A 15,000-nucleotide genomic window follows, 5' to 3' on the forward strand; every position below is an offset into this window, starting at 1 on the left:
TTACTTAAGTAAAAGAACCAATGTAAAAGTCCGGAATAAAAAAATCACAAAGTACAAAAGTATTGGCATCAAAATATACTTAAAGTACCAAAAGTAAAAGTACTAAAATGTTTGAAAATAGCAGATCTACAAGCTCACAACGGAAAACAACAACAACATGGATATATGGAACATCTACAACTCATTGTATGGGTAGCATTCCTCTGGGTAACTAGATAATTGGCTTCAAGGTTTAGCCTTCTGATCCAGACATTTCTGCTGATCGACCCTCCTGTCTCTTTTGTCTTCCTTCTCTTTTTCCACTCCCAATTGCTTTTGTTTGTTTTTGTTGAAGTGTCCAGCCAAGCTGGAGCAACCAGGGAGGAATTGAACCCCAATATGCAGTGTTGGACAGGACACCTTATCCCTGTGCCAACCCTAAATACAGAATGTGTCAGAAGTGTAGACAGCAATGTGTAGATTGTGTAGGTCACAACAGCCTGGTTTTCACATAGTAACAATTAAGTTTAGCCAAAGTCTCGCTTTTAATGCAGCCTCTCTCTTCGAGACAGTTGAAATGGGACTTCCTGCAGATACTAGGTGGACTTCAATATAAGTATTGTGTTGATGATTAATGGTCTAGTAGTCAGACCAAACCGAGAGGAAACTGGGCCATGTGTGGAGGATGACATGTGCTTCTTCTGGCGCTGCAAACACAAACTGTAGCAGGGCTTCATAAGTGTCAGCTACATATTGCCAACAGTGAGTGCAATCTAACAAGAGTAACTTTTAGTTTTTAGTTTTTACCAGGTTGCTTGCAGCCTGGTCTAGGAAGAGACTGATCAACTACTAAACACTTTCTAAACACTTTCTAGTGACCTTTTCATCATTGGCTGTCCTTCAATCCTTTAAGCCAATGGGGAGACTTCCCCGAGACTTCCCCATACTCTGAACGGCGGCCGCCCTCCCATGCTATGGGATCATAACATTACTAGACACGCCTGCCTGCAAGGGTCTTATTTGTACCCTCTCAGAGTTTAATTAACACCGGTATAAGTTGCCGCTGGAGGGATCCCATGGGAAATAAACACACAGAAAACAGCCCATAAAAAAAAAACAGTGTGGTCGTCGCCACCAAACAAACAATTAAAATGAAAAGTGTGGTTGTTGCCACCAAACAAACTATTGACCTCCTCCTACACACACACACACACACTCCAACAGCGACCCAGAACGAACAGCAACAAGACAACGCACACAAGCCCCTACTGAGGCACACAAATTGGAATTATGTTCAATATGAGCGGGTGGCTTAAAAGAGCCATTTTGGCTGTTTTTGTTAGTCCGCGAGCGAAAGGGTACAGGACCACGGGTCCATTTGGTTCTGTGTGATGCTGGAGAGAGCAACCTGGTATTAATATGACTGTGTCATCTTTTATTGTTTAGTTTTTAAGTTACTCTTGTTACTTGTTACATAAGTGGCAAAGTGGCCAATGCTAATGATCTTATTGCATGTCAGGTGTTCTTCTGATGCTACAAACTCAGTCCTGGCTTTAGCGAATACTGTAAATACGTCTACAATAAAATATATAAATAATATTTATATATGTTATGTAGGGAAGGAGTGTTAACAATGAGTGTACTTACTGTGTGTCAGTTCCTGAATGAAACCTGATCATCTTGTCTAAGCTGACTGTCTGCTACTTTATGTTGCACAGATGCCAAGACAGCGCTACAACATACAGCAGTGTTTCTCAAACTTTTTTACGTCAAGGACCCCCAAATTGACACTTATTAGCCCGCGGACCCCCATTTAATGGCATGTCTATCTCTGGGACCCCAATTTATATTGTAAAAGCAATGTTAATTTAACGGGTCCATTTGGTTCCATCTGTACACTCTCAGAGTTACAGGCCCATAAGGGTCCATTTGGTTCCTAACTATATCATTTAGCTGGGGACCCCCTGGAACTCCCTCAAGTACCCCTGGGGGTCCACGGACCCCACTTTGAGAACCAACGACATACAGTATACAACTTAATGGCATTTAATCTATTATCACAACATATTTTCAGATATATACAGTACAACAGTGAAAGCAGAGCCCCTGGATGGAAATATGTGACTGAGGGTGAGGCAGAATGCCTAAGCAATGTAGTTCAAATGCATTACCCATCTATGCAGTAGATGCTGTATGTTTAGGATATGCTGTATATTTAGAATAAGATTGACTGCCAATTTTAGCATGCCACCACCCAGACCCCTGTTTAATACATGTATATTAGAACATGACAGTGTCTGGTACAATCGCCAACTACATGGAGGAGGTGGGTTCAGTGTAATGTCATTGCTAGAGTTGTCTCTTTCCCATGGCAAGGGGTGTGAATCCTGTTTGTCACTTTCCATTAGGAGTTGCCCGTTTTTCCTGTCTCTCTCTCGTCTTGTTTTACAACCATTCAAATAAACCAAACCAAAAATAACCCCTTAACTCCTTTAAAAAAATATGAAAGGAAAATCCCCAACTGTTCCCATGAGCCAGATGTCACTAAAGAAGCCAACCAAGCGCTGAGTGGACAGTGCTCAGATGACCTGCTGGATGGACACGTCACTAAAATGTGCAGTGCCTCTAGGAGTCTAAATGAAGTTTATGATGATTGGAAACGCATTGATGTTCCTGACCATAACACACGTCGCAGAGTCGACACCTGTGAAACAGTAACAAAGAAAATTGTAAAGAATGCAATGGACCTTCTAGACACAAGGAGGGCTAAAGGTCAAAGACTTGACCTTACTCGTGCAGATCTTGAACAATTCATCGAAGAGATAGCGTCTGTAGCCTCAACCAAGACAGGCATCAGCTCTCATCACACTAAACGCTCCTCTGTAAGCAGGAAAAGTGCAGCTGCTGAGGTTGCTGCTAACCAAGCCACCTTAGAAGTCCTGCTAGAACAAGAGCATCATATTGAAGAACTTCAGAGACTTGAAGCTGAAGCTGCACAGTTTAAAGCAAGACAGGAAGCTGAAGCTGCCCAGTTAAAAGCCAAACAAGAGGCTGAAGGTGCAGAAAGACAAAGAGTGCTAGAAGCCAAACGCAGAGAATTAAACCGATTGGAGACTGTTAAGAAGCTAAAGGCTGCCAAAGCACGACAGCAAGTATATGAGCAGAGCGAATGTTCAGGGCAAGCATCTAACCGCGGTGACTGCTCAGATGAAGAAATAAATGAGCTTCTCCATCAACGTGTCTCTGTGAAGAAGGAAGAGGAAGTCAAGCCTCAAACTAGCCCGTTGCAGCACCATTCTCTACCACAAACTGTAACACGCCCAATGCAAGAACAGCACCGTTCTCCACCACAAGCTGTATCACAGACAAGGCAAGAAGACGGAGCTGAAGACGGCACCGCAGCTCTTGTCAGATTGTTTGCAGAATCTATCAGTGCAAGTCGCATTCCTCTACCTGAACCTACAGTGTTCAATGGCGACCCCCTCAGATTCAACGACTGGAAGGTGTCCTTTCAGACGCTCGTTGACAGGAAAAACATACCAGCCGAAGAGAAGATATATTATCTACGCAAGTATGTGGGTGGGTCTGCCAAGAAGGCCATAGAGAGCTACTTCTTACTAGGCACAGAGTCAGCCTATTATGCAGCATGGCACATCCTAGATGAGCGATATGGCAATCCATTCCTCATTGCCAAGGCCTTCAGAGATAAGATTGAGGCTTGGCCCAAGATCAGCCCCAAAGGCAGTGTGGAACTTCAAGAACTCGCCGATTTCCTGCGCAGCTGTGAGGCTGCCATGTCTCAGATCAGAGGTCTTGAAATACTTAATGATTGCAACGAGAACCAGAAAATACTCTCTAAACTTCCAGACTGGTTGACTTCAAGGTGGAATAGGAAAGTCATAGAAGCAGAAGAAGAAACTCACATGTTCCCGAGCTTCAGTCAGTTTGTCAAGTTCCTCACACGTGAAGCCAAAATTGCTTGCAGCCCAATAACATCTCTCCATGCTCTGAAGCCAAGTGAAAGCATTCCGGACAGGGGTTCAAAGAGCAGAGGTCCTGGAGCAAAGGTCTTAGCAACCAGCTCAGATGAGAAAGCCGTCGTCACAAGCTGTGTCTTCTGTGAGAAGGCAGGACACAGTCTACAAAAGTGTCGCAAGTTTATGCAAAAGACAATCTTAGAACGAATCAAGTTTGTTCAAGAGAAGAAGTTGTGTTTCGGCTGTCTGAAGTCTGGCCATCGCTCCAAGGAATGTGGAGATAGAAACACCTGCGACACCTGTGAGAAAAGACATCCAACTTGCCTCCACGACGATCGTTCCAAGGAAGAAAGGATGTCAACAAGGCCTAATGGAGCAAGGAACAGTGATAAGTCCAAGGAAAGAAAGAATAATCAGCCACAAGAGCAGGCTGAGAGACCAGCACCTGAGGCAACGTCCAATAGAATCGTCCAGAATGCTGGGGACACTCATACGTCCACGATAATTCCAGTGTGGGTGTCATCTACAAGTGAGCCAAATCGTGAAGTTCTGGTTTATGCACTCCTCGATACACAAAGTGACACAACCTTTATCCTCGAAGAGACAGCAAAGGCTCTCAATACAAAGAGTGAACCAGTTCAGCTAAAGCTCTCCACACTGGCTTCAAGAAACACAGTCGTGTCCTGTCGGAAACTGACTGGTCTACAAGTAAGAGGATTCTGTTCAGACAAGATAATCACTCTGCCAGTGACTTACTCAAGAGAGTTCATACCTGCAAACAGAGACCATATTCCCACACCAGAGACAGCGAAGGCATGGCCTCATCTTGAACACATTGCAGATGAGATCGCTCCTCAGCAAAGCTGTGATGTCGGCCTGTTAATTGGCTACAACTGTGCTCAAGCCCTCGTTCCAAGACAAGTGGTGCCTGGTGAGGAACATCAGCCGTTTGCTCAGAGAACAGACTTGGGCTGGAGTGTGGTGGGATATGGTAACCCATGTCTCAACTATGGAGATGCAATTGGAATCAGTAACCACGTCATTGTGAAGCAAGTGATGCCAGGTCTACCGTCCTCTTCAGACCTCACAAGTGAAGTGCACTATGTCTGTCGAACACAGATCAAAGAAGTTGTGTTACCTGCAGATGTTATAAAGATGCTGGAGTCTGACTTCGTCGAAAGAGCGTCAGAAGCCAGCCCCATCTCTCAAGAGGATCTAAGGTTCCTGTCGAAGATGGAAATGGGCATCAAGTTAAAGAGCGACGGTCATTACGAAATGCCGCTGCCATTCAAGAAAGAAAGGCCTAACTTACCTGATAACAAGATCTGTGCTATCCATCGTCTCAAGTGCCTAGAAAGGAAGATGAGAAGAAACGATCAGTACTACAAAGACTACAAGACCTTCATGGATGAGACCATAAGCCGTGGAGATGCAGAAAGGGTCCCAGAGGAAGACATCTACAAAGTTCCAGCTTGGTATATCCCACATCATGGGGTGTATCATCCACAAAAGCCTGGGAAGATACGTGTTGTCTTCGATTGCTCCGCCAAGTACCAAGGCACATCCTTGAACGACCATCTCCTAACGGGTCCGGAGTTGACAAACACCTTAGTGGGAGTTCTGTATCGCTTCCGAAGAGGTCCCGTGGCAATCATGTGTGACATAGAACGCATGTTCCACCAGTTCCATGTCAAGGCAGAAGACCAAGATTACCTACGATTCCTTTGGTGGGACAATGGGAATCTTGAAGGTGAACCTTCCATCTATCGGATGAAAGTCCACTTGTTTGGTGCAGCTTCGTCACCTGGCTGTGCAAACTATGGACTGAAGCACATCGCCGCCGAAGGACGAGGAAACTTTAGTGAAGACACCATAAGGTTCATCCAACGGAACTTCTACGTTGATGACGGTCTGTCAAGTGTAGCATCTGAAGACCAAGCAATCCAGCTGGTGAAGGAAGCAAGAGAGCTTTGCAGCGCAGGCAAACTCCGGCTGCATAAGTTCATCTCTAACAGCAAGGAAGTCCTAGCCACAATCCCAAAAGAAGAATGTGCAGAAGCTGCCCGAGACAAAGACATGGCACTGGGTGAAGTGCACATGGAGAGAGTGCTCGGTGTGCAGTGGTGCGTGTCTTCCGATGAGTTCCAGTTCAGAGTGATCGTCAAAGAGAACCCACTTACCCGAAGAGGAGTCTTGTCCACGGTCGCTTCAGTATACGATCCTCTGGGATTCGTGGCACCCTTCATCTTGGTGGGAAAGCAGATCTTGCAGCAGATGTGTCGTGACAAGCTCAGTTGGGATGACGCTTTGCCTGATGAGTTACGACCTCTGTGGGAATGCTGGCTCCAAGACCTGCAAAATCTGGCTGGTGTGAAGATTCCAAGATGCTACGTTCCATCAAGCTTCAAGGTCCAACACTACGAACTCCACCATTTCTCCGATGCCAGTATGACAGGCTATGGAGAGTGCTCGTACCTCAGAGCAGTGAGTACGTCAAGTGAAGTTCACTGTTCCTTAGTAATGGGAAAGTCAAGAGTTGCCCCTACTAAGGTCACAACCATACCAAGACTTGAGCTGTCAGCAGCCGTGGTAGCTGTCCGCACCAGTGACATGCTCAATAAAGAACTGGAAGTAGAATGCCTACAAGAATTCTTCTGGACTGATTCAAGAGTTGTCCTTGGGTACATCAATAATGAAGCCAGAAGATTTCACGTGTTTGTAGCAAATCGTGTGGAACGCATCAAGCAAAGCACAGAGTCTACACAATGGAGGTATGTGGCTTCGGAAGAGAATCCAGCCGACCACGCCTCAAGAGGTCTCACAGCAGAGCAACTGGTATCCTCTAACTGGTTCACAGGCCCACACTTTCTCTGGCAGAAGGAGTTACCAAGTGGAGAAGTCAAGGTGGGAGAGATTGCAAGTGACGACCCTGAACTTAAGAAGGCCCAGGTTTTCGACACCCAGGCGAAGGAAGTCAGGTCGCTGCTAGATCGCTTACACAAGTTCTCAGACTGGTCCAGAATGGTGAAAGCTATCGCCAGACTCCAGCGCCATGTGAAAGAAATTAAAGGTCTCAAGCCAAAGTCCTGTGAAGCCACCAGTTTAGAGGAAAGGAGAGAAGCGGAGCTGACCATAATCAAGATGGTTCAAGAAGCAACCTTCTCGCAAGAAATACAGTTACTCGAGAGTCACAAGGAGACACCAGTCAAGGGCAGAGCCAATAAGTTGCACCGGTTAAGTCCATTCCTGGACGACCAAGGTGTCCTCAGAGTTGGAGGCCGCTTAACTCATGCCACCCTACACCCACAGGTGAAGCATCCAGCGGTTCTTCCAAAGAGCAGTCATGTGTCTATGTTACTCGTCAAGCACTATCATGAGAGAGTGCACCATCAGGGACGAGGGATGACCATGAATGCACTCCGTTCCAATGGCATATGGATACTAGGCTGCAGCAAGGCAGTATCATCCCATATCTACAAGTGCACTATGTGCAGGAAGTTCAGAAGATGCACTGAACAGCAAAGAATGGCAGATCTCCCGGAGGATCGAATGGAAACAGCTCCTCCATTCACTTACTGCGGGATGGACTGTTTTGGACCCTTCTACGTAAAGGAAGGAAGGAAAGAGCTAAAGCGTTACGGATTGTTACTTACCTGCATGTGTTCCAGAGCTGTTCACATTGAAACGCTCGACGACTTGACCACGGATGCCTTCATTAACGCTCTGCGTTCATTTATCGCTATTCGTGGAAAAGTACGCCAGATAAGAAGTGATCAAGGTACAAACTTCGTCGGAGCAAGACGAGAGTTCGCTGAAGCACTGAAAGAGATGGATCAGGAACAGCTCAAGGAACTGGGATGTGAGTTCATCATGAACACCCCAGCTTCAAGTCATATGGGTGGTGTCTGGGAAAGACAAATCCGCACCATCAGAAGTGTCTTGACGTCCATTCTAGAACAGTCAGCCACGCAACTTGACTGCTCCTCTCTACGAACGTTCCTGTATGAAGTCATGGCGGTTGTAAACAGCAGACCTCTGACCACTGATTGTCTCAATGACTCATCCAGTCCAGAGCCCCTGACACCAAACCACATCCTGACCATGAAGTCCACGATCCTCGCTCCACCTCCTGGAAAGTTTGTCACGGAAGATCTATACCTCCGCAAAAGATGGCGTCGAGTTCAACTCTTATCCAACCACTTCTGGACAAGATGGAAGAAGGAGTACCTCCTGAATCTCCAGCAGAGACAGAAGTGGACCAAAGATTGTAGGAACGCAAAGGTCGATGATGTTGTACTCCAACAAGATGATGCCACACCACGTAACCAGTGGAGGATGGCTAAGGTTATCGAAGTGTACCCAGGAAAGGATGGAAGAGTACGAAGACTCAAGTTGCTCATCAGTGACTCAACCCTTGATGAGAAAGGAAAGCGCATCTCCAAAGCTGTCCACCTGGAGAGGCCCATCCATAAGACAGTGACGCTGGTGGAAGCAAGCTGAAGTCTCTTTCTCTCTCTCTTTTTCTCTAACTGTCTTCCTCCAGGTGCAGTCTAAGCTGATCTTCCCTGGGGAGGCCAAGGACCGAAGTTTTGTTTTTTGATAACTTTTTCTATGCAGTATATTGTTGTCTTAAGTAGTTGTGAAAAATCATATACATTTTTTGATATGTTTTGGTGGGAGTGTAACTGCCTCTGTGTTCAGTGCTGCTAATTTGAATGAGGCGGAACTAATTGTTCTAATGCGCCGTTTCCGGGGACGTTTTATCGCGAAACACGGGGTAAAAAGACGGGGGCGTTTTAAGGTGTAACACACATGCCATTTCTCCGCAGTTTTCTGTTGACATTGTGATGAAGAAGAGCCATAGTTATTTAATTTCCTCATGTATATGTAATGCAGCCAATAAGTTCTCACGGTCCGGATTAATAAATCCTACCTGTAGCATTAAAGAACGTGTTGCTGTCTGATCATTACCTAGAGGGAATTACAACATGTATATTAGAACATGACAGTGTCTGGTACAATCGCCAACTACATGGAGGAGGTGGGTTCAGTGTAATGTCATTGCTAGAGTTGTCTCTTTCCCATGGCAAGGGGTGTGAATCCTGTTTGTCACTTTCCATTAGGAGTTGCCCGTTTTTCCTGTCTCTCTCTCGTCTTGTTTTACAACCATTCAAATAAACCAAACCAAAAATAACCCCTTAACTCCTTTAAAAAAATATGAAAGGAAAATCCCCAACTGTTCCCAAATTCTTGAAATCTGGACCATTAGGGTGGAGATTGAAAATTTGACAGGCCCCACTGTTTTCCCTGTGTCGTATTTAAAGCACAGGCTCCCCTCTTAAGGCAGAATAAGTGTAAAGCATGTTGAGGTTTGACAGCAATGCAAGAACAGGTCAGGGGTCTCGTTGTGACTTGGAACAAACTATGCCATTGGTCTGTGATTACGGCGCACTGGGGCTGAAGAAGTGCCACACGGGTGACAGCATCCTGAACAGGGTTCTCACACAAAGTGATCTCAACCAATAATCCAGACTGGCTGTTGCATACGGATCATTTCTTGACCGCCATAGAGGAAAATAACATAGAGATTACATAGGAGTTGGAAATGTAGTTTGAGAGTTCACCCCCTTATCCTTCTCTCTCTCTCTCTCTCTCTCTCTCTCTCCCTCTCTCTCTCTCTCTCTCTCTCTCTCTCTCTCTCTCTCTCTCTCTCTCTCTCTCTCTCTCTCTCTCTCTCTCTCTCTCATTGTCCAAAACCATTGGTCTGTTACAAGGGGGTCAATGGTCCATAATCAAAGCTGTCTCCTTGTGTTGGTTTGAGCACTTAAGTCAGATGGTGAGGAAAGACACAGCTGGAGTTGTTTTCTGGAGACCTGAACAGAGAGACAGAGAGACAGAGAGAGACAGAGAGAGACAGAGAGAGAGGAGTCTAATAGTTTTTGCTGACCCAACAAATACACATGCACTGTTTGGGAGTTAGGGCGGCTTGTTCCAAACGCTGAGGCGTCTACTGTTTGTTTTACAGGGTGTCCAAAACATCATAATTGTCTCTATAATTAGTGGGTCTAGATGCGTATTTCCTCCTTTGATTATATCAGCAAATATGTTTCTGTATGTTTGTGGTTTGTCGGTCAAACACCAGTTTCTGTAGGATGTTTAATGACCACTATCTGACACAGAGACACCTGTAAACAAACAACGGCTCTCCATTCTTTTCATTTTGTAAAGCGTAAAGTTTGCCAGTGGGATTTTTGGGCACACCTTGTTCCCACCTTGTAGTGGCCCACACTGACCGCATTACCCATATTATTGAACCATCAAACTATTCTTATAGCTTGCAGCTGGTTCAGGTTAGGCACTGATGGTTAAAGGTAGTGTACGTGATATTCTTTTGGTCATAAACATTTTATACTTTGGCTATTGAAAAATAGCAGATATACAAGCTCATAGCGACGAGTGCCGCACTATGAGCTTGTAGATCTGCTATTTTTTTTTTTATCGTGAAAATTTGTGCAAATCTTTGAATATATTGTTTTTTTTTTAAGCAAACATTTTTAACTCAAATCTTTGGTTCTGGGGGTCCCTGGAACAGCATATTTTGAGATGGGGGTCCGCGGCCAAATACATATAATTTATTTTGTTAAAAAGGCAAAGCTCTATATTCTGATAGTAATAATTGTTTTAGAGTATTTGTTCAGTAACTGGGCTCTCCCCCGTCTCTCCAGCACTTAAAGAAACAGAAAACCTTTCAGCTGGGTTGCCAATTTCAGCAAATGAGGAGAGAGCACCCTACCCATTCTTTTGCTTCAATTTAAAGTGTTTCATTTCCAATTTTATCTGCTCACTTCTTTGTGTCATCACTTACAAATGCACTTGTTTATCCTGTATGAGTTCTCTCTCCTGATTGGATACAATTGGTATCCCACCCTGAAAACGCATTTTCTTTTTATTAAAGAGCTGGAGAGACATGGAGACCCCTGTTACTGAACAAACACTCTATAGCAATTATTGCTAATCATTGCTATTACAATCAGAATATAGAGCTATTTAACACTCAACAAAACAAATATCACTTGCTGCACCTTTAAGTTTGGGCATGGTTTTTGTGTGGTTTAATTATACAATTCTAATTAAGTTTAGGTGTTTGTTAAGTTATGTTTAGGCACGTTTTAGTGATGTTAAGGTTAGGTGGCCAGGATCTGGGAAACCGATGGCTTAATATAGTTTATTTTACTAACGACATTGGACAGCTGAATATACACTGCCAAATTCTTTATTTCACATTTTACAGGATTTTAAAACGTTTACCCCGATGAGTCAAGCTTTGGGTATTCTGATTGAAAGCTTGGCCTTTTAAATACAGATAACTAGCATGGACCTAAGCGTAGAGAACCGTATTACTTTAGATTAAGACTCCTTCCACCACCATTTGCCTTTGACATGACTTGTGTGATCGCTACAATTCTCTTAATTCCACTTGGATTTACTCATCACACCAGGGGATTAAAGCTGTAAACTCAACAGTCTTTGTGGTCGCAGGTTACAGCCCTTTGTTGGCAAACGCTCGTACGGTTCATCATTCTCGACTTCAGTGCTTTAACCCATTAAGACCGGGAACGCATCTGTGTAACCACTTTAACCGTTTCATACTTTGACTATTGAAAAATAGCAGATATACAAGCTCATTGCACGGCATGGAGTGCCGCGCTATGAGTTTGTAGATCTGCTATTTTTGAAAAATAGTGAACATTTGTGCAAATCTTTGAATATATATCTTTTATATATATATATATATATATATATATATATATATATGCTTCTGGGGGTCCCTGGAACAACATATTTTGAGATGGGGGTCCGCGGCCAAATACATATAATTTTGGGGGTCCTTGACATGAAAAAGTTTGAGAACCACTGATATTATAGCAACATACATTTTTTTCCAAAAAATAACTGTTAGGATTTAGAAGACATTTGTAGAATCCCCCAGAAGCAAAGATTTGAGTTACAAATGTTCACTTTAAAAATATATATATTAAAAGATTTGCACACATTTTCAAGATTTTTCAAAAATAGCAGATATACAAGATCATAGCGCGGCACTCGGTGCCGCGCTATGAGCTTGTATATCTGCTATATTTGAATAGCCCAAAGAAGTCTTAAAAAATGACACACAGACGCGTTCCCGGTCTTAACGGGTTAACACACAGTCACAAAACCTATTCCAGGGGCCCCGTTCCACTGGCTTCCTGATCTGTGGCTGATGGGTTGGCGGAGGCGGCGGTGTTAGTTAGTGGTGATGAAATGTGGAAAATCAGCAGTGTGGCTCATTATAACAACATCAAACACATCACTGATACAGCCCTGTTTTGGCAGGGCCGACTGATTGGAACTATTATAGACACACCCACGGTGTCAAGAACGCACGCACGCACACACACACACACACACGCACACACACACACGCGCGCACGCACACACACAGTACGCTATACACACACGTCACACACCTTGGGCCCATAGCCACGATCTGCCACTCTGGCTAGGAGCACGTCTTTTCACTGTGACAGCTGCAGTGACAAAAGAACTCACGCTCCACTCCGTAGCTCGCTGTGTGGAGAGACTGCAGGCAATTAAACAGGTTTCTTTTCTTTTTTTTCAATACCGCCATTTACTGCCAAGAACATTTACAGTACTAACTCAATGGGGCCAATTGACTGTCAACACAGATGTGGCACGTGTATGGAGTAGATGAGGGAGAGGAGGGGGCGGGGGTTCAAAGAAAAAACGTTGAAAAAGGAATACATGGGGAAATACAGAAATGCTGTAGCCATGCAAGGGGGGAACAGATTGAGAGGACGTAAAAGCAGTCAGACAGGCAAACAGACCGAGACAGAGCACATGGAAGAAGGACAAGGGAGCATGTTTTTGTTTGTAATTTAAACTGTGTTAAAACGCCAAAGTAGCGCTTACTAATTTCCTAAAGTAATACATTGTGATGTTAAGTATGTGCTCCACCATTCATGTTAGATGTTGACCCTTCATTCCCTTTTAGATTAAAACGCCTCCGTTAAGGATAATTGGATTTTCTTTTTTTTTCTGTTGTGAAACCACAGACGCCTCCCCATTCAAACCCATATCAAACCACTTGCCTTTGTTTGACAGAACCCAACGTGTGTCTATAGCTAGCCATACGTCTTATTTAGATTGGGCAGAGATAGCATTTGACCCTGGACAGTTAAAACAGATGTTTAACATGCAGAAACGCAGCTAGTAATTGGGTCTCTTCATCAGGTTGAATGTAAGGAGTGGGTCAGTTCGCCGTGACCTGAGAGGTGAATGTTGACTAATTGTTGACAGAGGCCGACTAGGAAGGTAAATGAATGGTGGGACGGTGTCATTCATTTCTCCGTTTTATGACATGCTGCAGCTATTTATTTTTTTCCCTCCTTTTTTTGGGGGGGCGGGGGGGGGGGGTGTACACCTCCCTACTAGGGCTGTGAATCTTCTGCTATCTCACAATTTGATTCCGATTCTTGGGGTCACGATTCAGATTTTTTTCGATTATTTTCAAAACAAACGATTCTCGATTCAAAAACTTTTTTTTTTTCGATTCAAAAACGTTTTTTTCCCGATTCAAAAACGTTTTTTTCCCGATTCAAAAACGTTTTTTTTTTCCGATTCAAAACGATTCTTCATTCAAAACATAGGATTTCAGGATCTACTCCAGTCTGCTGGCATTAGAGCAGATTACATTTATATAGCTTTTATAATTGTAAAGTTTTTTTCAACTGATAATAATGTAAACACACAAAGGTAAATCCAAGATCCCCCCCCAAAAAATGTTTTTTTTTTTTTTAATGTTTTTTTTTAAATGAGAATCGATTCTGAATCGTCCAACAGTAGAACCGATTTTTTCTGACACCCCTACTCCCTACTATGCTGAATAGAATAGAATGATGTATACATGCTGTCAGAGGTGTTACTGTATTATATCTGAACCTAATGTAATTGTTATTGCAGAAGAAGTAAAATAAGTAAATGGATAAAAATCATGTCAGGCTCCTACCTTGATTTAATTATTCTTTTGCTTCCCTATGTTGTAATCTGAACACTTATGTTAGACGTGCAGTTCATGGATTTAAAATACTTTTTTTTTGTATCTTTCCCTGTCTCTCCACAAGGCAAAACTATCAACAGTTTGTATTGAGCCTGGCAGTGCTAAAGAGACACATCTAACCCAGTTTTGATTGAAGAACCACTGCTAAAAAAAACTCTCTGTTTTGTCTCTAGTCAGGTTTGATCCGGACACAGGATGGGGACTACTTCCTCAGACCCATCTCCCCCGAGCTGGCCCAGAGAGAGAACTTTAGCGGCGCCTCCACTCATCAACCACACATACTCTACAGGAGCAACGCAGAGTCACTGACACGTCAGACAAGGAGATCTACACTAACACAGGAAGACTCCACCGGTCCCAAACAACACCATCAATATGAGCACGCCACGTACGCACAAACCGACTCGACCGATCGTAGAGCACACGTTCTGAGCAAGAGGTCCACGGATTCACAGACAGCCCCCCACACCCACGGCGCCGCTGCAGAAGACCGCCAGGCGAGCCGACAGCAACGTCATAACGGCAGTGACCAAATGCAGCGGCAACAACAACAACAACAACAACGCCATGATGACGACTACAGACACGGAGAGAAGCAGAAACAACACTTCTGCGGAAGACGGAAGAAATGTATGTAAGGGCAATCTCTTAATTCATTTTAACGATGGTGTCGCACGTCGAAAATAGCCTATTTACGTAGGCATTGCATGTGTTGTGAGCTTGTAGATAGGCTATTTCAGTGGTTCTCAAACTTTTTCATGCCAAGGACCCCCAAAATGATATGTATTTGGCCGCGGACCCCCCATCTCAAATATTTTGTTCCAGGGACCCCCAGAAGCACAGATTTGAGTTAAGAATGTTCACATAAGAATATATATATTCAAAGATTTGCACACATTTTCACGATTATTCAAAAATAGCAGA

The 15,000-nt window shown here is 44.0% G+C and overlaps 1 protein-coding gene across 1 annotated transcript in view; it reads left to right on the forward strand.

Moving 5' to 3' along the window:
- adamts16 (ADAM metallopeptidase with thrombospondin type 1 motif, 16) overlaps positions 1-15,000 on the forward strand; it is a 96,699-nt gene that overhangs the window by 14,645 nt on the left and 67,054 nt on the right. The window contains exon 4 of the mRNA XM_084052308.1: positions 14,250-14,706. Within this exon, the coding sequence (XP_083908434.1) occupies positions 14,250-14,706 (457 nt within the window). The remainder of the gene's footprint in view (positions 1-14,249; positions 14,707-15,000) is intronic.

The sequence above is a fragment of the Gymnoscopelus microlampas genome, assembly GCF_963454915.1.
Source record: "Gymnoscopelus microlampas genome assembly, chromosome: 3".
Taxonomy (NCBI): domain Eukaryota; kingdom Metazoa; phylum Chordata; class Actinopteri; order Myctophiformes; family Myctophidae; genus Gymnoscopelus; species Gymnoscopelus microlampas.